Below are 23,888 nucleotides of genomic sequence, written 5' to 3' on the forward strand. Positions count from 1 at the left end.
GTTATGAAAAATTTAAAATAGTTATGACAATAGATGCTGGCAATGTAATGCGCTTTTAAAAGATAATAAGATTTTACTTACCGATAAATCTATTTCTCATAGTCCGTAGTGGATGCTGGGGACTCCGTCAGGACCATGGGGAATAGCGGCTCCGCAGGAGACAGGGCACAAAAGCAAGCTTTTAGGATCACATGGTGTGTACTGGCTCCTCCCCCCATGACCCTCCTCCAAGCCTCAGTTAGGTACTGTGCCCGGACGAGCGTACACAATAAGGAAGGATCTTGAATCCCGGGTAAGACTCATACCAGCCACACCAATCACACCGTACAACTTGTGATTTGAACCCAGTTAACAGTATGATAACAATGAAGTAGCCTCTAAAAAAGATGGCTCACAACAATAATAACCCGATTTTTTTGTAACAATAACTATGTACAAGTAATGCAGACAATCCGCACTTGGGATGGGCGCCCAGCATCCACTACGGACTATGAGAAATAGATTTATCGGTAAGTAAAATCTTATTTTCTCTAACGTCCTAGTGGATGCTGGGGACTCCGTCAGGACCATGGGGATTATACCAAAGCTCCCAAACGGGCGGGAGAGTGCGGATGACTCTGCAGCACCGAATGAGAGAACTCCAGGTCCTCCTCAGCCAGGGTATCAAATTTGTAGAATTTAGCAAACGTGTTTGCCCCTGACCAAGTAGCTGCTCGGCAAAGTTGTAAAGCCGAGACCCCTCGGGCAGCCGCCCAAGATGAGCCCACCTTCCTTGTGGAATGGGCATTTACAGATTTTGGCTGTGGCAGGCCTGCCACAGAATGTGCAAGCTGAATTGTACTACAAATCCAACGAGCAATAGTCTGCTTAGAAGCAGGAGCACCCAGCTTTTTGGGTGCCTACAATATAAACAGCAAGTCAGACTTTCTGACTCCAGCCGTCCTGGAATTATATATATATATATATATATATATATATATATATATATATATATATATTTTCAGGGCCCTGACAACGTCTAGCAACTTGGAGTCCTCCAAGTCCCTAGTAGCCGCAGGCACCACAATAGGTTGTTTCAGGTGAAACGCTGACACCACCTTAGGAAGAAACTGGGGACGAGTCCGCAGTTCTGCCCTGTCCGAATGGAAAATCAAATATGGGCTTTTGTAAGACAAAGCCGCCAATTTTGACAATCGCCTGGCCGAGGCCAGGGCCAACAGCATGGTCACTTTCCATGTGAGATATTTCAAATCCACAGATTTGAGTGGTTCAAACCAATATGATTTGAGGAATCCCAACACTACGTTGAGATCCCACGGTGCCACTGGAGGCACACAAGGGCTGTATATGCAATACTCCCTTGACAAACGTCTGGACTTCAGGAACTGAAGCCAATTCTTTCTGGAAGAAAATCTATAGGGCCGAAACTTGAACCTTAATGGACCCCAATTTGAGGCTCATAGACACTCCTGTTTGCAGGAAGTGCAGAAATCGACCTAGTTGAAATTTTTTTTTTCGTGGGGCCTTCCTGGCCTCACCCACGCAACATATTTTTACCACATGTGGTGATAACGTTGTGCGGTCACCTCCTTCCTGGCTTTGACCAGGGTAGGTATGACCTCTTCCGGAATGCCTTTTCCCTTAGGATCCGGCGTTCAAACCGCCATGCCGTCAAACGCAGTCGCGGTAAGTCTTGGAACAGACAAGGTCCCTGCTGGAGCAGGTCCTTTCTTAAAGGCCGATGCCACGGTTCCTCTTGGAACAGACATGGTACTTGCTGAAAGCAAATCCCTTCTAAGCTCCCGAGGCCATTAGTCCTCTGTGAGCATCTCTTGAAGTTCCGGTTACCAAGTCCCTCTTGGCCAATCCGGAGCCACGAGTATAGTTCTTACTCCTCTATGTCTTATAATTCTCAATACCTTGGTTATGAGAAGCAGAGAAGGGAACACATACACCGACTGTTACACCCACGGTGTTACCAGGACGTCCACAGCTATCGCCTGAAGGTCTCGTGACCTGGCGCAATACCTGTCCCATTTTTTTGTTCGGGCGGGACGCCATCATGTCCACCTTTGGTCTTTCCCAACGGTTCACAATTATGCGGAAAACTTCCCGATGAAGTTCCCACTCTCCCGGGTGGAGGTCGTGCCTGCTGAGGAAGTCTACTTCCCAGTCGTCCACTCCCGGAATGAACACTGCTGACAGTGCTATCACATGATTTTCCGCCTAGCGAAAAATCCTTGCAGTTTTGCCACTGCCCTCCTGCTTCTTGTGCCGCCCTTTCTGTTTACGTGGGCGACTGCCGTGATGTTATCCCACTGGATCAATACCGGCTGACCTTGAAGCAGAGGTCTTGCTAAGCTTAGAGCATTATAAATTTGCTCTTAGCTCCAGTATATTTATGTGGAGAGAATTCTCCAGACTTGATCACACTCCTTGTGTGACTGCTCCCCAGCCTCTCAGGCTGGCCTCCGTGGTCACGAGCATCCAATCCTGAATGCCGAATCTGCGGCCCTCTAGAAGATGAGCACTCTGTAATCACCACAGGAGAGACACCCTTGTCCTTGGATATAGGGTTATCCGCTGATGCATCTGAAGATGCGATCCGGACCATTTGTCCAGCAGATCCCACTGAAGAGTTCTTGCGTGAAATCTGCCGAATGGAAGCGCTTCGTAATAAGCCACCATTTTTACCAGGACTCTTGTGCAATGATGCACTGACACTTTTCCTGGTTTTAGGAGGATCCCGATTAGCTCGGATAACTCCCTGGCTTTCTCCTCTGGGAGAAACACCTTTTTCTGGACTGTGTCCAGAATCATCCCTAGGACCAGCAGACGTGTCGTCGGAACAACTGCGGTTTTGGAATATTTAGAATCCACCCGTGCTGTCGTAGAACTACTTGAGATAGTGCTACTCCGACCTCCAACTGTTCTCTGGACCTTGTTCTTATCAGGAGGTCGTCCATTTTCTTTGAAGACGAATCCTCCTTTCGGTCATTACCTTGGTAAGGACCCGGGGTGCCTTGGACAATCCAACGGCATCGTCTTGAAACTGATAGTGACAGTTCTGTACCACGAACCTGAGGTACCCTTGGTGAGAAAAGGCAAATTTTGGGACATGGAGGTAAGCATCCCTGATGTCCCGGGACACCATATAGTCCCCTTGTTCTTTGCTATCACTGCTCTGAGTGACTCCATCTGGATTTGAACCCTTGTAAGTGTTCAAATTTTTCAGATTTAGAATAGGTCTCACCTAGCCTTCAGTACCACCATATAGTGTGGAGTAATACCCCTTTCCTTGTTGTCGGAGGGGTAAATTTATTATCACCTGCTGGGAATACAGCTTGTGAATTGTTTTCAATACTGCCTCCCTGTCGGAGGGAGACATTGGTACAGCAGACTACAGGAACCTGCGAGGGGGGAAACCTCTCGACATTCCAATCTGTACCCCTTGGATACTACTTGTAGGATCCAGGGGTCCTGTACGGTCCCAGCGTCATGCTGAGAACTTGGTAGAAGCGGTGGAGGGCTTCTGTTCCTGGGAATGGGCTGCCTGCTGCAGTCTTCTTCCCTTTCCTCTATCCCTGGGCAGATAGGACTCTTATAGGGACGAAAGGACTGAGGCTGAAAAGACGGTGTCTTTTTCTGCAGAGATGTGACTTAGGGTAAAAAACGGTGGATTTTCCAACAGTTGCCCTGGCCACCAGGTCCCATGGACCGACCCCAAATAACTCCTCCCCTTTATACGGCAATACATCTTTGTGCCGTTTGGAATCTGCATCACCTGACCACTGTCGTGTCCATAAACATCTTCTTGCAGATATGGACATCGCATTTACTCTTGATGCCAGAGTGCAAATATCCCTCTGCGCATCTCGCATATATAGAAATGCATCCTTTAAATGCTCTATAGTCAATAAAATACTGTCCCTGTCAAAGGTATCAATATTTTTAGTCAGGGAATCCGACCAAGCCACCTCAGCTCTGCACATCCAGGCTGAGGCGATCGCTGGTCGCAGTATAACACCAGCATGTGTGTGTATACTTTTTAGGATATTTTTCAGCCTCCTATCAGCTGGCTCCTTAAGTACGGCCCTATCCGTAGATGGTACCGCCACTTGTTCTGATAAGCGTGTGAGCGCCTTATCCACCCTGAGGGGTGTTTCCCACCGCGCCTTAACTTCTGGCGGGAAAGGGTATACCGCCAATAATTTTCTATCGGGGGAAACCCACGCATCATCACACACTTCATTTAATTTATCTGATTCAGGAAAAACTACAGGTAGTTTTTTCACCTCACACATAATACCCTTTTTTGTGGTACTTGGAGTATCAGAAATATGTAACACCTCCTTCATTGCCCTTAACGTGTGGCCCTAAAAGAAAATACGTTTGTTTCTTCACCGTCGACACTGAAATCAGTGTCCGTGTCTGGGTCTGTGTCGACCGACTGAGGTAAATGGGCATTTTACAGCCCCTGACGGTGTTTGAGACGCCTGGACAGATACTAATTTGTTCGCCGGCCCTCTCATGTCGTCAACCGGCTTGCAGCGTGTTGACATTGTCACGTAATTTCCATAAATAAGCCATCCGTTCCGGTGTCGACTCCCTAGAGAGTGACATCACCATTACAGGCAATTTGCTCCGCCTCCTCACCAATATTTTCCTCATACATGTCGACACACACGTACCGACATACAGCACACACATAGGGAATGCTCTGATAGAGGACAGGACCCACTAGCCCTTTGGGGAGACAGAGGGAGAGTTTGCCAGCACACACCAAAACGCTATAATTATCCAGGGACAACCTTTATATAAGTGTTCCTCCCTTATAGCATTTTAATATCTATACATATCGCCAAATCAGTGCCCCCCCTCTCTGTTTTAACCCTGTTTCTGTAGTGCAGTGCAGGGGAGAGCATGGGAGCCTTCCCACCAGCCTTTCAGTGAGGGAAAATGGCGCTGTGTGCTGAGGAGAATAGGCCCCGCCCCCTTTTCGGCGGGCTTCTTCTCCGGAGTTTTAGATATCTGGCAGGGGTTAAATACATCCATATAGCCTCAAGGGCTATATGTGATGTATTTTTCGCCATACAGGTATTATACATTGCTGCCCAGGGCGCCCCCCCCCAGCGCCCTGCACCCTCCGTGACCGCTGTGTGAAGTGTGCTGACAACAATGGCGCACAGCTGCAGTGCTGTGCGCTACCTGATGAAGACTGAGAGTCTTCTGCCGCCTGGTTCCGGACCTCTTCATCTTCAGCGTCTGCAAGGGGGGTCGGCGGCGCGGCTCCGGGACGAACCCCAGGGCGAGCCCTGTGTTCCGACTCCCTCTGGAGCTATGTCCAGTAGCCTAAGAATCCAATCCATCCTGCACGCAGGTGAGTTGAAAATCTCTCCCCTAAGTCCCTCGATGCAGTGAGCCTGTTGCCAGCAGGACTCACTGAAAATAAAGAACCTAAAAACTTTTTCTAAGTAACTCTTTAAGAGAGCCACCTAGATTGCACCCTTCTCGGCCGGGCACAAAAACCTAACTGAGGCTTGGAGGAGGGTCATGGGGGGAGGAGCCAGTACACACCATGTGATCCTAAAAGCTTGCTTTTGTGCCCTGTCTCCTGCGGAGCCGCTATTCCCCATGGTCCTGACGGAGTCCCCAGCATCCACTAGGACGTTAGAGAAAAGGGAATTTTGGAATATCAGTGCTTTGTAGAACAAAGCATATGTTCTCACCCCACCCTTTCCCCAACAGCTCCTCTGGAGCCTCTGTTGCCGGTAAGAAACCTGTGTCCCGGCCGTGTGTTTTCCCAGGAGGTGGCTGACGTCAATGGATTTTATGCCTAAGCACTTTATCAATGATGCAGGTAATTCGTAGACTGGCAGGTTATGTACCCATTTTAACTAAAACTTTATTGAAACGTAAACCGGAAATAGTAAAACTGTAAGTTCCATCCAGAATGTAAAGAACTTACTAAAGTCTGAATCAAGTTAAAATAAGATTTTAAACCTACTGGTAAATCTTTTTCTCCTAGTCCGTAGAGGATGCTGGGGACTCCGTAAGGACCATGGGGTATAGACGGGCTCCGCAGGAGACATGGGCACTCTAAAGACTTTAGAATGGGTGTGCACTGGCTCCTCCCTCTATGCCCCTCCTCCAGACCTCAGTTAGAGAAACTGTGCCCAGAGGAGACGGACAGTACGAGGAAAGGATTTTTGTTAATCTAAGGGCAAGATTCATGCCAGCCCACACCATCCACACCGTATAACATGGAATATACGCCACCAGTTAACAGTATGAACAAAACAGCATCAGCCAAAGACTGATCTTAACTGTAACATAACCCTTATGTAAGCAACAACTATATACAAGTCTTGCAGAAATATGTCCGCACTGGGACGGGCGCCCAGCATCCTCTATACGGACTAGGAGAAAAAGATTTACCGGTAGGTTTAAAATCTTATTTTCTCTTACGTCCTAGAGGATGCTGGGGATTCCGTAAGGACCATGGGGATTATACCAAAGCTCCAAACCGGGCGGGAGAGTGCGGATGACTCTGCAGCACCGATTGAGCAAACATGAGGTCCTCATCAGCCAGGGTATCAAACTTGTAGAATTTTGCAAAAGTGTTTGAACCCGACAAAGTAGCTACTCGGCAAAGCTGTAATGCCGAGACACCTCGGGCAGCCGCCCAAGAAGAGCCCACCTTCCTAGTGGAATGGGCCTTTATAGAATTTGGTAACCGCAATCCAGCCGTAGAATGAGCCTGCTGAATCGTGTTACAGATCCAGCGAGCAAGTCTGCTTAGAAGCAGGAGCGCCAACTTTGTTGGCTGCATACAGGACAAACAGTGCCTTTGTTTTCCTAACCCGAGCCGTTCTGGCTACATAAATTTTTAAAGCCCTGACTACATCAAGGGACTTGGAATCCTCCAAGTCTCCCGTAGCCACAGGCACCACTATAGGTTGGTTCATATGAAACGATGAAACCGCCTTAGGCAAAAATGGACGAGTCCTCAACTCTTGCTCTATCCACTTGGAAAATCAGACAGGGGCTTTTGTGAGACAAAGCCGCCAATTCGGACACCCGCCTTGCAGATGCCCAGGCCAACAACATGACCACCTTCCAAGTGAGATATTTTAATTCAACTGTTTGAAGAGGCTCAAACCAGTGATATTTTAGGAACTGTAACACCACGTTAAGGTCCAATGGTGCCACTGGGGGCACAGAAGGAGGCTGGATGTGTAGCACTCCCTTTACAAAATTCTGGACTTCTGGGAGGAAAGCCAATTCCTTCTGAAAGAATATAGATAGGGCCGAAATCTGTACCTTAATGGAGCCTAACTTCAGGCCCATATCCACTCCCGTCTGTAGAAAGTGTAGAAAACGGCCCAGGTGGAAATCTTCCGTAGGAGCATTCTTGGCTTCACACCAAGATACATACTTCCTCCAGATACAGTGATAATGTTTCGCCGTCACCTCCTTCCTAGCCTTTATCAGAGTAGGGATGACTTCCTCCGGAATACCTTTCCCAGCTAGGATTCGGTGTTCAACCGCCATGCCGTCAAAAGTAACCGTGGTAAGTCTTGGAACACGCAGGGCCCCTGCTGCAACAGGTCCTCCCTGAGAGGAAGAGGTCAAGGATCTTCTGTGAGCATCTCCTGAAGATCTGAATACCAGGCCCTTCGAGGCCAATCTGGAACAATGAGTATTGTCTGCACTCTTTTTTGTCTTATGATTCTCAATATTTTTGAGATGAGAGGAAGAGGAGGGAACACATAGACCGACTGAAACACCCATGGTGTCACCAGGGCGTCTACCGCTACTGCCTGAGGGTCCCTTGACCTGGCACAATACCTCCGAAGTTACTTGTTGAGGCGTGACGCCATCATGTCTATTTGAGGAAGTCCCCAAAGACTTGTTACCTCTACAAAAACTTCTCGATGAAGTCCCCACTCTCCTGGATGGAGATCGTGTCTGCTGAGGAAGTATGCTTCCCAGTTGTCCACTCCCGGAATGAAGACTGCTGACAGAGCGCTTACGTGATTTTCCGCCCAGCAAAGAATCCTGGTGGCTTCCGCCATTGACACTCTGCTCCTTGTCCCGCCTTGGCGGTTTACATGAGCCACGGCTGTGATGTTGTCTGATTGAATCAGAACCGGTAGGTCGCGAAGAAGATTCTCCGCTTGTCGTAGGCCGTTGTATATGGCCCTTAATTCCAGTATGTTGATGTGTAGACAAGCCTCATGGCTTGATCATAGTCCCTGAAAATTTCTTCCTTGTGTGACTGCTCCCCATCCTCGGAGGCTCGCGTCCGTGGTCACCAGAACCCAGTCCTGAATGCCGAACCTGCGACCCTCTAGAACAGCGGTGGCCAACCAGTGGCTCATGAGCCGCATGAGGCTCTTTCTTTATTTAAATGTGGCTCTAAACACTCTAAATCATGTGACCACAACAGATACAGAAACTGCTACACTCCAGCCAGACATGCAGCAGCACTACAGGGACTGAAAATTGAAGGAGCCAGATACTAGAGGCGAGACACCCACTGGCAAACAGAGAACACATTAGGGGCTGCAGCAATGGCACGACTTGGTGTGGGAACTTTAGTGACACATGAGGGTGGGCTAGAGTGACACAAGGCGGAGCTGGCTGGAGTGACACATGGAGGAGCTGACTGGAGTGATGAAGGAGGGTGCTGGAAGTAGTGACACATAGGAAAGCTGGCTATGTCACACAGGAGGGTGGTAGCAGGAGTGACACATGAGAGAGCTAGCTGGAGTGACATGGGGGGTGCTGGCAGGAGTGACATAGGAGGGTGCTAGCAGGAGTGTCACATGGGGAGCTGGCTGGAGTGACATAGGACGGTGCTAGCAGGAGTGTCACATGGGGAGCTGGCTGGAGTGACACATGGGGGAACTTAAGTTTATTATGTGAATATGGCGTTTTCAATTATTTTATGTGAAAGTGTTTTTTTCAATGGATCGGACTTTAAAAATTTTTACTTTATGTCATTCTGTCTTTTTCAATGTATTTTATACCATGGCCGTGGTCTAGCAGGCACATTCCATTTTTGCATGCGCGCCTTCGGCTCGATGTCGCTCTTTGACGTACCTAACAAGGTTTTTTGGCTCTTTGTCACTGACTGGTTGGCCGCCCCTGCTCTAGAAGGTGAGCACTATGCAGCCACCACAGGAGAGACACCCTGGCCCTGGGGGACAGGCTTATTTTCTGATGAATTTGAAGATGGGACCCGGACCACTTGCCCAGAAGGTCCCACTGAAATGTCCTTGCATGAAACCTGCCGAAGGGGATGGCCTCGTAGGTCGCCACCATTTTTCCCAGTACTCGAGTGCATTGATGGACTGACACTCTTTTCGGTTTTAACAGGTCTCTAACCATGTTCTGGAGTTTCTGGGCTTTTTCCATCGGGAGAAAAACCCTCTTTTGTTCCGTGTCCAGAATCATGCCTAAGAAAGATAGCCGAGTCGTTGGAACCAACTGTGACTTTGGTAGATTTAGAATCCAGCCATGCTGCTGTAGCACTCTCAGGGAGAGCGACACGCTTTTCTGCAACTGTTCCTTTGATCTCGCTTTTATCAGGAGATCGTCCAAGTACGGGATAATTGTGACTCCCTGCCTGCGCAGGAGCACCATCATTTCCGCCATTACCTTGGTGAAAACCCTCGGGGCCGTGGAAAGCCCAAACGGCAACGTCTGAAACTGGTAATGACAGTCCTGTACAGCGAATCTCAGGTACGCCTGATGAGGAGGATATATGGGGACATGAAGGTATGCATCCTTTATGTCTAGTGACACCATAAAATCCCCCCCTTCCAGGCTGGAGATCACTGCCCGGAGAGATTCCATCTTGAACTTGAACTTTTTCAAGTACAGGTTTAGGGATTTTAAATTTAGAATGGGTCTGACCGAGCCATCCGGTTTCGGGACCACAAATAGGGTTGAATAGTACCCTTTCCCCTGTTGCATTAGGGGAACCTTGATAATCACTTGCTGTTGACACAGCTTTTGAATTGCAGCTAAAACTACATCCCTCTCTGGGGGAGAAGCTGGTAAAGCCGATTTGAAAAATCAGCGAGGAGGCACGTCTTCGAATTCCAGCTTGTAGCCTTGGGATACAATTTCCATCTCCAAAGGATCGACGTCTGACTGAACCCAGACGTGGCTGAAGAGTCGAAGACGTGCCCCCACTGGCGCGGACTCCCTCAGTGGAGCCCCAGCGTCATGCGGTGGATTTAGTAGAAGCCGGGGAGGACTTCTGCTCCTGGGAACTAGCCGTAGCAGGCATTCTTTTCCCTCTACCTTTACCTCTGGCGAGCAAGGAAGAGCCCCGACCTCTTCCGGACTTATGCGACCGAAAGGACTACATCTAGTATTGTGGTGTTTTCTTTTGCTGTGGGGGAACATAAGGTAAAAAAGTAGATTAACCCGCGGTAACTGTGGAAACCAGGTCCGCGAGACCTTCCCCAAATAAAACCTCGCCCTTGTAAGGCAAAACTTCCATATGCCTCTTTGAGTCTGCATCACCCATACATTGGCGGGTCCACAGGGCTCGCCTAGCAGAAATCGCCATGGCGTTGGCTCTCGAACCTAGCAGTCCAACGTCTCTCTGAGCGTCTCTCATATATAAGACTGCGTCTTTAATGTGACCTAAGGTCAATAAAAATGGTATCCCTATCTAGGGTATCAATGTCAGCTGACACGGTATCTGTCCACGCTGCTACTGCGCTACAAACCCAAGCCGATGCTATTGCCGGTCTGAGCAAAGCACCTGTATGTGTATAAATCGATTTTAAGGTAGTTTTCTGTCTGCGATCAGCAGGATCCTTGAGGGCTGCCGTGTCTGGAGACGGTAGCGCCACCTTCTTGGACAAGCGCGTTAAAGCCTTGTCCACCCTGGGCGAGGATTCCCACTGTACACTGTCCTGTGCAGGGAAAGGATACGCCATAAGAATCCTCTTGGGAATCTGCAGTTTTTTGTCTGGAGTTTCCCAAGCTTTTTCAAATAACGCGTTCACCTCATGAGATGGGGGAAAGGTTACCTCAGGTTTCTTTTCCTTAAACATGCATACCCTCGTGTCAGGGACAGAGGGGTCATCTGTGATATGCAAAACATCTTTTATTGCAATAATCATATAATGAATACTTTTGGCCACCGTTGGGTGTAACCTCACATCATCGTAGTCGACACTGGAGTCAGAATCCGTGTCGGTATCAGTGTCTGCTACTTGGGACAGGGGACGTTTTTGAGACCCTGAAGGGCCCTGTGACACAGTCAAAGCCATGGATTGACTCCCAGCTTTTTCCCTGGACTCTGCTTTGTCCAATCTCTTATTCAGTAAAGCCACATTTGCATTTAAAACATTCCACATATCCAACCAATCAGATGTCGGCGTTGCCGACGGAGACACCACAATCATCTGCTCCGCCTCCTCCTTAGATGAGCCTTCCGCTTCAGACATGCCGACACACACGTACCGACACCCCCACACACTCAGGGATATATCTATATGGATACAGTCCCCCAATAAGGCCCTTTGGAGAGACAGAGAGAGAGTATGCCAGCACACACCCAGCGCCACCGGACACTGGAATAAAATCCCAGTTAGTACAGCGCTTTTATATAAATATGTATAAATACACTCACTGCGTCCATGAAATGTGCCCCCCCCCCCCCCCCCCCCCCCCCCCCCTCTTTTTTGCCCTCTGTAACAGTGTTCAGCAGGGGAGAGTCCGGGGAGCCAGCTTCTCTGCAGTGTGCTGTGGAGAAAATGGCGCTGGTTAGTGCTGGAGGATCAAGCCCCGCCCCCTCACCGGCGGGCTTCGGTCCCGCTCAAATTATTTATACTGGCGGGGGTTAATTAATATACTGCCTCTGCAGTATCTATTTTCTATGTCAGTGTCCCTAGAGGTTTTTATTGCTGCCCAGGGCGCCCCCCCTGCGCCCTGCACCCTTACAGTGCCCGCTGTGTGTTTGTGTGGGAGCAATGGCGCGCAGCGTTACCGCTGCGCGTTACCTCAGTGAAGATCTGAAGTCTTCTGCCACCTTTGAAATCTTCTTTTCTTCTTAATACTCACCCGGCTTCTATCTTCCGGCTCTGTGAGGAGGACGGCAGCGCGGCTCTGGGACAAACGGCGATGGTGAGACCTGCGTCCCGACCCTCTGGAGCTAATGGTGTCCAGCAGCCTAAGAAGCAGAGCCTATCATTTAAATAGGTCTGCTTCTCTCCCCTCAGTCCCTCGAAGCAGGGAGCCTGTTGCCAGTAGTGCTCCCTGAAAATAAAAAACCTAACAAAAGTCTTTTTCAGAGAAACTCAGGAGAGCTCCCCTCCTCTGGGCACAGCATCAAACTGAGGTATGGTGGAGGGGCATAGAGGGAGGAGCCAGTGAACACCCATTCTAAAGTCTTTAGAGTGCCCATGTCTCCTGCGGAGCCTGTCTATACCCCATGGTCCTTACGGAGTCCCCAGCATCCTCTAGGACGTAAGAGAAAAAGGAATTGCACTTAGAAGTTTTGGTAATGTGGATAATAAGATTTTACTTACCGGTAAATCTATTTCTCGTAGTCCGTAGTGGATGCTGGGGACTCCGTAAGGACCATGGGAATAGACGGGCAGGAGACATGGGCACTTTAAGAAAGAATTTAGATTCTGGTGTGCTCTGGCTCCTCCCTCTATGTCCCTCCTCCAGACCTCAGTTAGAGAAACTGTGCCCGGAAGAGCTGACAGTACAAGGAAAGGATTTTGGAAATCCAGGGCAAGACTCATACCAGCCACACCAATCACACCGTATAACTTGTGATAAACTTACCCAGTCAACAGTATGAACAACAACAGAGCATCAGTTCAACCCTGATGCAACAATAACATAGCCCTTATTGCAGCAATAACTATATATAAGTATTGCAGAAAATCCACTACGGGCTACGAGAAACAGATTTACTGGTAAGTAAAATCTTATTTTCTCTAACGTCCTAGTGGATGCTGGGGACTCCGTAAGGACCATGGGGATTATACCAAAGCTCCCAAACGGGCGGGAGAGTGCGGATGACTCTGCAGCACCGATTGAGCAAACAATAGGTCCTCCTCAGCCAGGGTATCAAACTTGTAGAACTTTGCAAAAGTGTTTGAACTTGACCAAGTAGCAGCTCGGCATAGTTGTAATGCCGAGACCCCTCGGGCAGCCGCCCAAGAAGAGCCCACCTTCCTAGTGGAATGGGCTTTAACTGATTTTGGCAGCGGCAATCCAGCCGCAGAATGAGCCTGCTGAATCGTGTTACAGATCCAGCGAGCGAAAGTTTGCTTTGAAGCAGGAGCACCCAGCTTGTTGGATGCATACAGGAGAAACAGTGACCCCGTTTTCCTAACTCTAGCTGTTCTGGCTACATAAACCTTCAAAGCCCTGACCACATCCAGTAACTCGAAATCCTCCAAGTCACGAGTAGCCACAGGCACCACAATAGGTTGGTTCATATGAAAAGATGACACCACTTTTGACAGAAATGGTGGACGGGTCCGCAATTCTGCTCTATCCATATAGAAAACCAGATAGGGGCTTTTATGTGACAAAACCGCTAATTCTGACACACGCCTAGCCGAAGCCAAGGCTATTAGCATGACCACTTTCCACGTGAGATATTTTAACTCCACCATTTTAAGTGGTTCAAACCAGTGTGATTTCAGGAAACTTAACATCACATTAAAATCCCAAGGTGCCACTGGAGGCACAAAAGGAGGCTGAATATGCAGCACTCCCTTACAAACGTCTGAACTTCTGGTAGAGAAGCCAACTCTTTTAGAAAGAAAATGGATAGGGACGAAATTTGGACCTTAATGGAACCCAATTTTAGGCCCAAATTCACTCCTGACTGTAGGAAGTGAAGGAAACAGCCCAGCTGGAATTCCTCTGTAGGAGCATTCCTGGCCTCACACCAAGAAACATATTTTTGCCATATACAGTGATAATGTTTAGCGGTCACGTCCTTCCTAGCCTTTATCTGCGTAGGAATGACCTCGTCCGGAATACCCTTTTCTGCTAGGATCCGGCGTTCAACCGCCATGCCGTCTAACGCAGCCACGGTAAGTCTTGGAACAGACAGGGCCCCTGTTGCAACAGGTCCTGTCTTAGAGGAAGAGGCCACGGGTCCTCTGTGAGCATTTCTTGCAGATCTGGATACCAGGTCCTTCGTGGCCACTCTGGAACAATGAGGATTGTTCTCACTCCTCTTTTTCTTATTATCCTCAGCACCTTGGGTATGAGAGGAAGAGGAGGAAATAAATAGACCGACTGGAACACCCACGGTGTCACCAGTGCGTCCACAGCTATCGCCTGAGGGTCTCATGACCTGGCGCAATACCTTGTAGCTTTTTGTTGAGGCGGGATGCCATCATATCCACCTGTGGCAGTTCCCACCGACTTGCAATCTGTGTGAAGACTTCTTGATGAAGTCCCCACTCTCCCGGGTGGAGGTCGTGCCTGCTGAGGAAGTCCGCTTCCCAGTTGTCCACTCCCGGGATGAACACTGCTGACAGTGCGCTTACGTGATTCTCCGCCCAGCGAAGAATTCTGGTGGCTTCTGACTGAATCAGAACCGGTTGGTCGCGAAGCAGGGTCTCCGCTTGACGTAGGGCGTTGTATACGGCCCTTAGTTCCAGGATGTTGATGTGAAGGCAAGTCTCCTGACTTACCCACAGACCTTGGAACTTTTTTCCCTGTGTGACTGCTCCCCACCCTCGGAGGCTTGCATCCGTGGTCACCAGGATCCAGTCCTGAATGCCGAATCTGCGGCCCTCGAGAAGATGAGCACTCTGCAGCCACCACAGGAGAGACACCCTGGCCCTGGGGGATAGGGTGATTAACCGATGCATCTGAAGATGTGATCCGGACCACTTGTCCAGTAAGTCCCATTGAAAGGTCCTCGCATGGAACCTGCCGAAGGGAATGGCCTCGTATGATGCCACCATCCTTCCCAGGACTCGAGTGCAGTGATGCACTGACACCTGTTTTGGTTTTAATAGGTTCCTGACCAGTGTCATCAGCTCCTGAGCTCTCTCTATCGGGAGATAAACCCTTTTGTCTAGAATTATGCCTAGGAAAGGCAGATGAGCCGTAGGAACCAACTGCGACTTTGGAATATTTAGAATCCAGCCGTGTTGTCGTTACACTTCCAGAGAAAGTGATACGCTGTTCAGTAACTGCTCTCTTGATCTCGCTTTTATGAGGAGATCGTCCCAGTACGGGATAATTGTGACACCTTGCTTCCTTAGGAGCACCATCATTTCCGCCATTACCTTGGTGAAGATTCTCGGGGCCGTGGAGAGACCAAACGGCAACGTCTGAAATTGGTAATGACAATCCTGTACCGCAAATCTGAGGTACGCCTGATGAGGTGGATAAACGGGGACATGAAGGTATGCATCCTTTATGTCCAGAGACACCATTAAATCTCCCCCTTTCAGGCTTGCTTTGACCGCTCTTAGCGATTCCATTTTGAACTTGAACCCTTTCAGATATATGTTCAGGGATTTTAAATTCAATATGGGTCTGACCGAACCGTCCGGTTTCGGGACTACAACATGGTCGAATAATAACCCCCTCCTTGTTGAAGGAGGGGAACCTTGACCACCACCTGTTGAAGATACAATTTGTGAATTGCAGTTAACACTATTTCCCTCTCGTGGGGGGAAGCCGGCAGGGCCGTCGGTGAGGGGGCATCTCCTCAAAGTCCAGCTTGTATCCCTGAGACACAATATTGCCCAGGGATCCAACAGGGAGTGAACCCACTTGTGGCTGAAATTACGAAGACGTGCCCCCACCGGGCCTAGCTCCGCCTGTGGAGCCCCAGCGACATGCAGTGGATTTTGTAGAGGCCGGGGAGGACTTCTGTTCCTGGGAACTAGCTGTGTTGTGCAGCTTTTTCCTCTGCCCCTGCCAAGAAAGGACGTACCTCGGACTTTCTTGTTTCTTTGTGATCGAAAGGCTGCATTTGATAATGTCGTGCTTTCCTAGGCTGTGCAGGAATATAAGGCAAAAGATCAGAATTACCAGCCATAGCTGTGGAGATAAGGTCCGAGATCCCTTCTCCACACAATCCTCAGCCTTCCATATGCCTCTTAAGTCGGCATCACCTGTCCATTGCATATCTACAGGCAGAAATCGACATAGCGTTGACTCTAGAACCCAGTAGACTAATGCCTTTTTGGGCCTGTTTAATATATATATATATCTTAAGAAAGCATCTTTAATATATATATCTATATCTATATCTATCTATATATATCTATATATATATATATATATATATATATATATATATATATACACACATACATACATACTAGGGTCTCAATCTCTGCTGATAAGGTACCTGTCCACGCTGCTACAGCGCTATAAACCCATGCCGACACAATCGCCGGTCTGAGTAGTGTACCAGAATGTGCACGCTATCTGCAGGATCCCTGAGGATAGCTGTTAAGTCAGGGCTACCTTTTGGGCAAACGTGACACCCTAGGGGAAGATTCCCATCGTATCCTGGCCCTAGTAGGGGAAGGATACTCCCTGAGAATTCTTTGTGGGAAGCTGCAGCTTCTTGTCTGGAGATTCCCGCTCTTTTTCTTCATGAGAGGAGGGAAATTTACCTCAGCTTTCTTCCCCTTAACATATGTACCCTTGTGTCAGGGACAGATGAGTCATCAGTGATATGCAAATCATCTTTTATTACAATAATCATATATTGAATACTTTCCTGCCATTTTGGCTGTAACTTTGCATTATCGTAGTCGACACTGGAGTCAGACTCCGTGTCGATATCAGTGTCTATTATTTTGGATAGTGAGCATTGAGAGACTCTGAAGGTCTCTGCGACATAGGGACAGACCTGTGTAGATTCACTGTCTGTTCTCTAATCTTTTGTGCAATAAATTCACCTTAGCACTTAATTACACATATCCAAACAGGTGTCGGTCGTTGTCGACGGAGACACCCCTCACACACATATTTGCTCCATCTCCTCCTTAGGGGAGCCTTTTACCTCAGACATGTCGACACACATGTACCGACACACCACACACTCAGGGAATGCTCATCTGAAGACAATTCCCCCACAAGGCCCTTTGGAGAGACAGAGAGAGAGTATGCCAGCACACACCCCAGCGCTATTAACCCAGGAATAACACAGTAACTTAATGTTAACCCAGTAGCTGCTGTTTATAATGATTTTTGCGCCTAATTATGTGCCCCCACTCTCTTTTTACCCTCTTCTACTGTGTATCTGCAGGGGAGAGGCTGGGGAGCTTCCTCTCAGCGGTGCTGTGGAGAAAAACATGGCGCTGGTGAGTGCTGAGGAAGAAGCCCCGCCCCCTCGACGGCGGGCTTCTATCCCGCTTAAATATACATTTTCTTGGGGGGGGGGGGGGGGGGGGGAGGTTCATACATATATACAGTGCCCAACTGTATATATGCTAAACTTTTGCCAAAGAGGTCCCAATTGCTGCCCAGGGCGCCCCCCCTGCGCCCTGCACCCTCTACAGTGACCGGAGTATGTGAGGTTTGTGTGGGAGCAATGGCGCACAGCTGCAGTGCTGTGCGCTACCTCAGTGAAGACTGGAGTCTTCTGCCGCCGATTTCGAATTCTTCTTGCTTCTTATGCTCACCCGGCTTCTGTCTTCCGGCTCTGCGAGGGGGGCTGCGGCGCGGCTCTGGGATCGGACGACGAGGGTGAGATCCTGTGTACGATCCCTCTGGAGCTAATGGTGTCCAGTAGCCTAAGAAGCAGGACCTATCTTCAGAGAGTAGGGCTGCTTCTCTCCCCTCTGTCCCACGATGCAGGGAGTCTGTTGCCAGCAGAGCTCCCTGAAAATAAAAAACCTAACAAAATACTTTCTTACAGCAAGCTCAGGAGAGCTCACTGAACAGCACCCAGCTCGTCCGGGCACAGATTCAAACTGAGGTCTGGAGGAGGGACATAGAGGGAGGAGCCAGAGCACACCAGAATCTAAATTCTTTCTTAAAGTGCCCATGTCTCCTGCGGAGCCCGTCTATTCTCATGGTCCTTACGGAGTCCCCAGCATCCACTAGGACGTTAGAGAAATATAGTTTCTGTATGGTGTGTCAGTGTGTTAATTGGATAATGTACATGTATCGAGATATGCTTGTGACGTGTGTGCAACCACCAACCATGGTACAAAAGCGTTGGTATTCTCAACTAAAATTTTCACCTTACCGTATTTGTGTATAAAAGCTAGCCCTTGAAGTATCTGATACATGATGTTCCGGATAGTAGATTCAGGAAATAATTTGTTGCTGTAGAGGATCAAAAAGAAGCATACAGCATAATTAATGTACTGGCAGAGCTACATTGCTGTTAATGAAGTGACTGCAACCCACATTATTCTCATTACATTATACAAGGAAAGCATTGAGAACTCACGTGTACAGGGGGCCTTACTCTGCTCTCTGTAGCCTGCTGAGAAGTGATTTACACTTACACCAAGACTACAGTAACAATGCTCACCATAATTATGCTGCCACACACAAATGCTTTACTAAGTAATATTGGCCTTGGCACTGAGAAATGGCACATGTAATCAATGTAGCTAATGTAAATAGATGGCTAATTCTATACAGAAATACATACCGGTCTTTCATTAGTTGGTAAAGATTTTCCTTCATGTATTCAAATACAAAGTAGAGGTGATCATTTTCCCTGATTACTTCCTTCAGTTTAATGACATTGGCGTGATGAAGCTTCCTCAGCGACTAGAATACAAACAAATTAGTCATCCAGCAAGTACTCTCAATTATATTGGTACCATTTCTTTTTATTTACTAGTAAGGGACCTGGGCCACCTCAGTCTGCTCCTCCACTGCGTCCCCAGCCCCATCTATACGTTGTTCCGCACCCTACTCTGACAGCAGCTCTGTTCCGCTTTGTGCCCCCCTCTGTTGCGGTCTGCCGTCCACCCCTTGTTCTGTCCTGCCCCCTACATCCATAACTGCCTCATTCCCAGCAAGTTCTCTTTCTCTCCTAGGTCTGTCATATCTTCCTAGCAGTGGGAGCCATTGGATGGGCACATGCATATGTAGGAAACAGGGCAGACCTTAGAGAACTATTATATAGATATACAGCCTGCACATTCATCAGAACTGTACATTTAGAGGATAGTCTTCAGGTATGTCAGTTGCTGCCCTGTGGCATTAATGAGGTAACTTCTCTATCATAAGCTCACACACACACTCTTTGGACTATGTAAGAGACACAAGCTGAAGAGCGCTACAAGGAGAGTGAAACATACAAACTCCATTCAGAGATAAGCCTCCAGGGCTGCCATAGCTTAATGTTAAGCAAAGACTGCTGTGGTTTCACAGAATAATTATTATTTCCATTGATGCCTTTCATATGTTTATCTTTTCAGCTCACCAGGTACAGACATATGTATACTAGCCTGTTACTATGGAATCTCTGCTATATCAGCAGGTTATAGAAATACTCACACCTGCTGTAAGACAAAGATCAGCCATAATGCGACATGTTTGTTTGCGCAGATGGGGTTTTATTGGAATACAGCTTTAAAATGATTTCATTAAGGCACTCAAAATATTTCTATTGCACTTATCGTCTAGGCAGAGCTATCTGGTGCTGGTAAATTCATCATGGGAAAGGGGAGAGACACACTGATGTATTCCTGTGTTAGACTGATATTACATGTGGTATTTAAAATAAATAAGAAAAACATAGATGACTAACTAAAAGATACAATTATATGTGTTTTATCTGTCTTGTTGACTGCACGACTTTTCACAATTGCTCTTTTTTTAATAACTTGACAATATTAATACTGCTTCTTCTGATATTCAGCACTTGAAGATAGTGTAACAAGACTGGTACTGAATACAAGTGAATGTCTGTAATGACTCAAAGTGGAAAATACAGAAAATAGAGTTGGGATACTCCAAACGCAGAGTTTGTATGGGCCCAGTGGCGCAAAACAGCTACCAAGCTGGACAATCTCTGCATGCAGCTGCAGAATTGCTGCCCTGGGGTTTCGGCCTATCCTACTGGTATGTTCGGTTTGCAGGAAGAACCAGACTTCAGAGACTGAAGAACTGGAAATAAAGTACGATTTAAATATCATGTGCCATATTTACCAAAGCTTGGAGAGAGATATAGGGGGTAATTCCAAGTTGATCGCAGCAGGAAATTTTTTAGCAGTTGGGCAAAACCATGTGCACTGCAGGGGGGGGCAGATATAACATTTGCAGAGAGAGTTAGATTTGGGTGGGTTATTTTGTTTCTGTGCAGGGTTAATACTGGCTGCTTTATTTTTACACTGCAATTTAGATTTCAGATTGAACACACCCCACCCAAACTATCTCTCTCTGCACATGTTATACAGGTTGAGTATCCCATATCCAAATATTCCGAAATACGGACTTTTTGAGTGAGAGTGAGATAGTGAAACCTTTGTTTTTTGATGGCTCAATGTACACAAACTTTGTTTAATACACAAAGTTATTAATAATATTGTATTAAATGACCTTCAGGCTGTGTATATAAGGTGTATATGAAACATAAATGAAATGTGTGAATGTAGATACACTTTGTTTAATGCACAAAGTTATAAAAAATATTGGCTAAAATTACCTTCAGGCTGTGTGTTTAGGGTGTATATGTAACATAAATGCATTCTGTGCTTAGGATTTAGGTCCCATCATCATAAGATCTCATTATGGCATCTAATTATTCCAAAATACGGAAAAATCCGATATCCAAAATACCTCTGGTCCCAAGCATTTTGGATAAGGGATACTCAACCTGTATCTGCCTCCCCTGCAGTGCACATGGTTTTGCCCAATTGCTAACAAACTTGAAGCTGCGATCAACTCAGAATTACCCCTATAGTATCAACCAATCAGCTCCTGTCAATTTTTTCCAAACACAGCCTGTACACTGACAGTTAGGCACTGATTGGTCGGTACTTTATCTCTCTGCGAGCTTTTCTACATATGACCCTAAACCACCCAGGTCAGACTTAGGAGCACCAAAATGAGATGGGGCTGACAGTGCCTAGATAGGGAGAAAAAACAAAAACAAACACACCTGACAATAAGGTTCAAGGTGATTAATGTACAAGATTAGTAATCAACAAGTTTGCGTGCAAACAACTTAAAAAGGTCTGCAGAGTCCTATCTAAAACACATACTACATTCACGATTAACACATTCTGTATGCGTAAAATAAGTAACTACTGTCCTAAAACAGATGAACCGTTGATACCTGCAGCAGGTGAGTGTGTTTTGATCAAATATCCACAAAAGCATTGGTCAGTAATGGCAGGGTACTGAACCAACCCCCCCCCCCCCCCCCCCCCCCCAAAAAAAAAAAAAAAAACTGGCAGGACATGTCCACAATATCACACACTGATAAAAATGAAATGTTCACCTTTAGCTCTCGAAGATTCATGCACTCCTCCCAGGAGTAAAACTTTCTTTTCATTCTGTTGCGTGAAAAGAAAAAAAAAATTGTTAATTGATTTCTGTAATATAACGGGTATATATTTGAGTAATTACAAAAAAAATTCCAAACTGAATAAAAAAATAAATGTACAATTAAGAAAATAATAAGAATTTACTTACCGATAATTCTATTTCTCGTAGTCCGTAGTGGATGCTGGGAACTCCGTAAGGACCATGGGGAATAGCGGCTCCGCAGGAGACAGGGCACATCTAAAGAAAGCTTTAGGATCACCTGGTGTACACTGGCTCCTCCCCCTATGACCTCCTCCAAGCCTCAGTTAGGATACTGTGCCCGGACGAGCGTACACAATAAGGAAGGATTTTGAATCCCGGGTAAGACTCATACCAGCCACACCAATCACACTGTACAACTTGTGATCTGAACCCAGTTAACAGCATGATAATAGAGAAGCCTCTATAAAAGATGGCTCACTACAACAATAACCCGAATTTTTTGGTAACAATAATTATGTACCAGTATTGCAGACAATCCGCACTTGGGATGGGCGCCCAGCATCCACTACGGACTACGAGAAATAGAATTATCGGTAAGTAAATTCTTATTTTCTCTGACGTCCTAGTGGATGCTGGGAACTCCGTAAGGACCATGGGGATTATACCAAAGCTCCCAAACGGGCGGGAGAGTGCGGATGACTCTGCAGCACCGAATGAGAGAACTCCAGGTCCTCCTCAGCCAGAGTATCAAATTTGTAGAATTTTACAAACGTATTTGCTCCTGACCAAGTAACTGCTCGGCAAAGTTGTAAAGCCGAGACCCCTCGGGCAGCTGCCCAAGATGAGCCCACCTTCCTTGTGGAGTGGGCATTTTAAGATTTTTGGCTGTGGCAGGCCTGCCACAGAATGTGCAAGCTGAATTGTACTACAAATCCAACGAGCAATCGTCTGCTTAGAAGCAGGAGCACCCAGTTTGTTGGGTGCATACAGGATAAACAGCAAGTCAGATTTTCTGACTCCAGCCGTCCTGGAAACATATATTTACAGGGCCCTGACCACGTCAAGCAACTTGGAATCCTCCAAGTCCTTAGTAGCCGCAGGTACCACAATAGGTTGCTTCATGTGAAATGCAGAAACCACCTTAGGTAGAAATTGAGGACAAGTCCTCAATTCTGCCCTGTCAGAATGAAATATTAAAAAAGGGCTTTTATATGATAAAGCCGCCAATTCTGACACACGCCTGGCTGAAGCCAGGGCTAACAGCATCGTCACCTTCCATGTGAGATATTTTAAGTCCACAGTGGTGAGTGGTTCAAACCAATGTGACTTTAGGAAACTCAACACAACATTGAGATCCCAAGGTGCCACTGGAGGCACAAAAGGAGGCTGTATATGCAGTACCCCTTTTACAAATGTCTGAACTTCAGGCACTGAAGCCAGTTCCTTTTGGAAGAAAATCGACAGGGCCGAAAATTGAACCTTAATGGACCCTAATTTTAGGCCCATAGACAGTCCTGTTTGCAGGAAATGGAGGAAACGACCCAGTTGAAATTCCTCTGTAGGGGCCTTCTTGGCCTCCCACCACGCAACATATTTTCGCCAAATGCGGTGATAATGTTTTGCGGTTACGTCCTTCCTGGCCTTGACCAGGGTAGGGATGACTTCATCTGGAATGCCTTTTTCCTTCAGGATCCGGCGTTCAACCACCAAGCCGTCAAACGCAGCCGCGGTAAGTCTTGGAACAAACAAGGCCCCTGCTGGAGCAGGTCCTTTCTTAGAGGTAGAGGCCACGGTTCGTCCGTGAGCATCTCTTGAAGTTCCGGATACCAAGTTCTTCTTGGCCAATCCGGAGCCACGAGTATCGTTCTTACTCCCCTTTGCCGTATAATTCTCAGTACTTTTGGTATGAGAGGCAGAGGAGGGAACACATACACTGACTGGAACACCCACGGTGTTACCAGAGCGTCCACAGCTATTGCCTGAGGGTCTCTTGACCTGGCGCAATACCTGTCCAGTTTTTTGTTGAGGCGGGACGCCATCATATCCACCTTTGGTTTTTCCCAACGGTTCACAATCATGTGGAAGACTTCTGGATGAAGTCCCCACTCTCCCGGGTGTAGATCGTGTCTGCTGAGGAAGTCTGCTTCCCAGTTGTCCACTCCCGGAATGAACACTGCTGACAGTGCTATCACATGATCTTCCGCCCAGCGAAGAATCCTTGCAGCTTCTGCCATTGCCCCCCCTGCTTCCCGTGCCGCCCTGTCTGTTTACGTGGGCGACTGACGTGATGTTGTCCGATTGGATCAATACCGCCTGACCCTGAAGCAGGGGTTTCGCTTGACTTAGGGCATTGTAAATGGCCCTTAGTTCCAGAATGTTTATATGAAGAGATGTCTCCAGGCTTG

The 23,888-nt window shown here is 47.5% G+C and overlaps 1 protein-coding gene across 6 annotated transcripts in view; it reads right to left on the minus strand.

Moving 5' to 3' along the window:
• The window catches only part of CILK1 (ciliogenesis associated kinase 1), a 200,203-nt gene that overhangs the window by 111,952 nt on the left and 64,363 nt on the right, over positions 1–23,888 (minus strand). For all 6 annotated transcript variants that reach the window (XM_063916695.1, XM_063916694.1, XM_063916696.1 and 3 more), the window contains 3 exons: positions 21,455–21,509; positions 18,650–18,771; positions 18,236–18,315 (listed from right to left, as the gene is read on the minus strand). In XM_063916695.1, coding sequence (XP_063772765.1) covers positions 18,236–18,315; positions 18,650–18,771; positions 21,455–21,509 — 257 coding nt within the window. The remainder of the gene's footprint in view (positions 1–18,235; positions 18,316–18,649; positions 18,772–21,454; positions 21,510–23,888) is intronic.

The sequence above is a fragment of the Pseudophryne corroboree genome, chromosome 4 (genome assembly GCF_028390025.1).
Source record: "Pseudophryne corroboree isolate aPseCor3 chromosome 4, aPseCor3.hap2, whole genome shotgun sequence".
Taxonomy (NCBI): Eukaryota; Metazoa; Chordata; class Amphibia; order Anura; family Myobatrachidae; genus Pseudophryne; species Pseudophryne corroboree.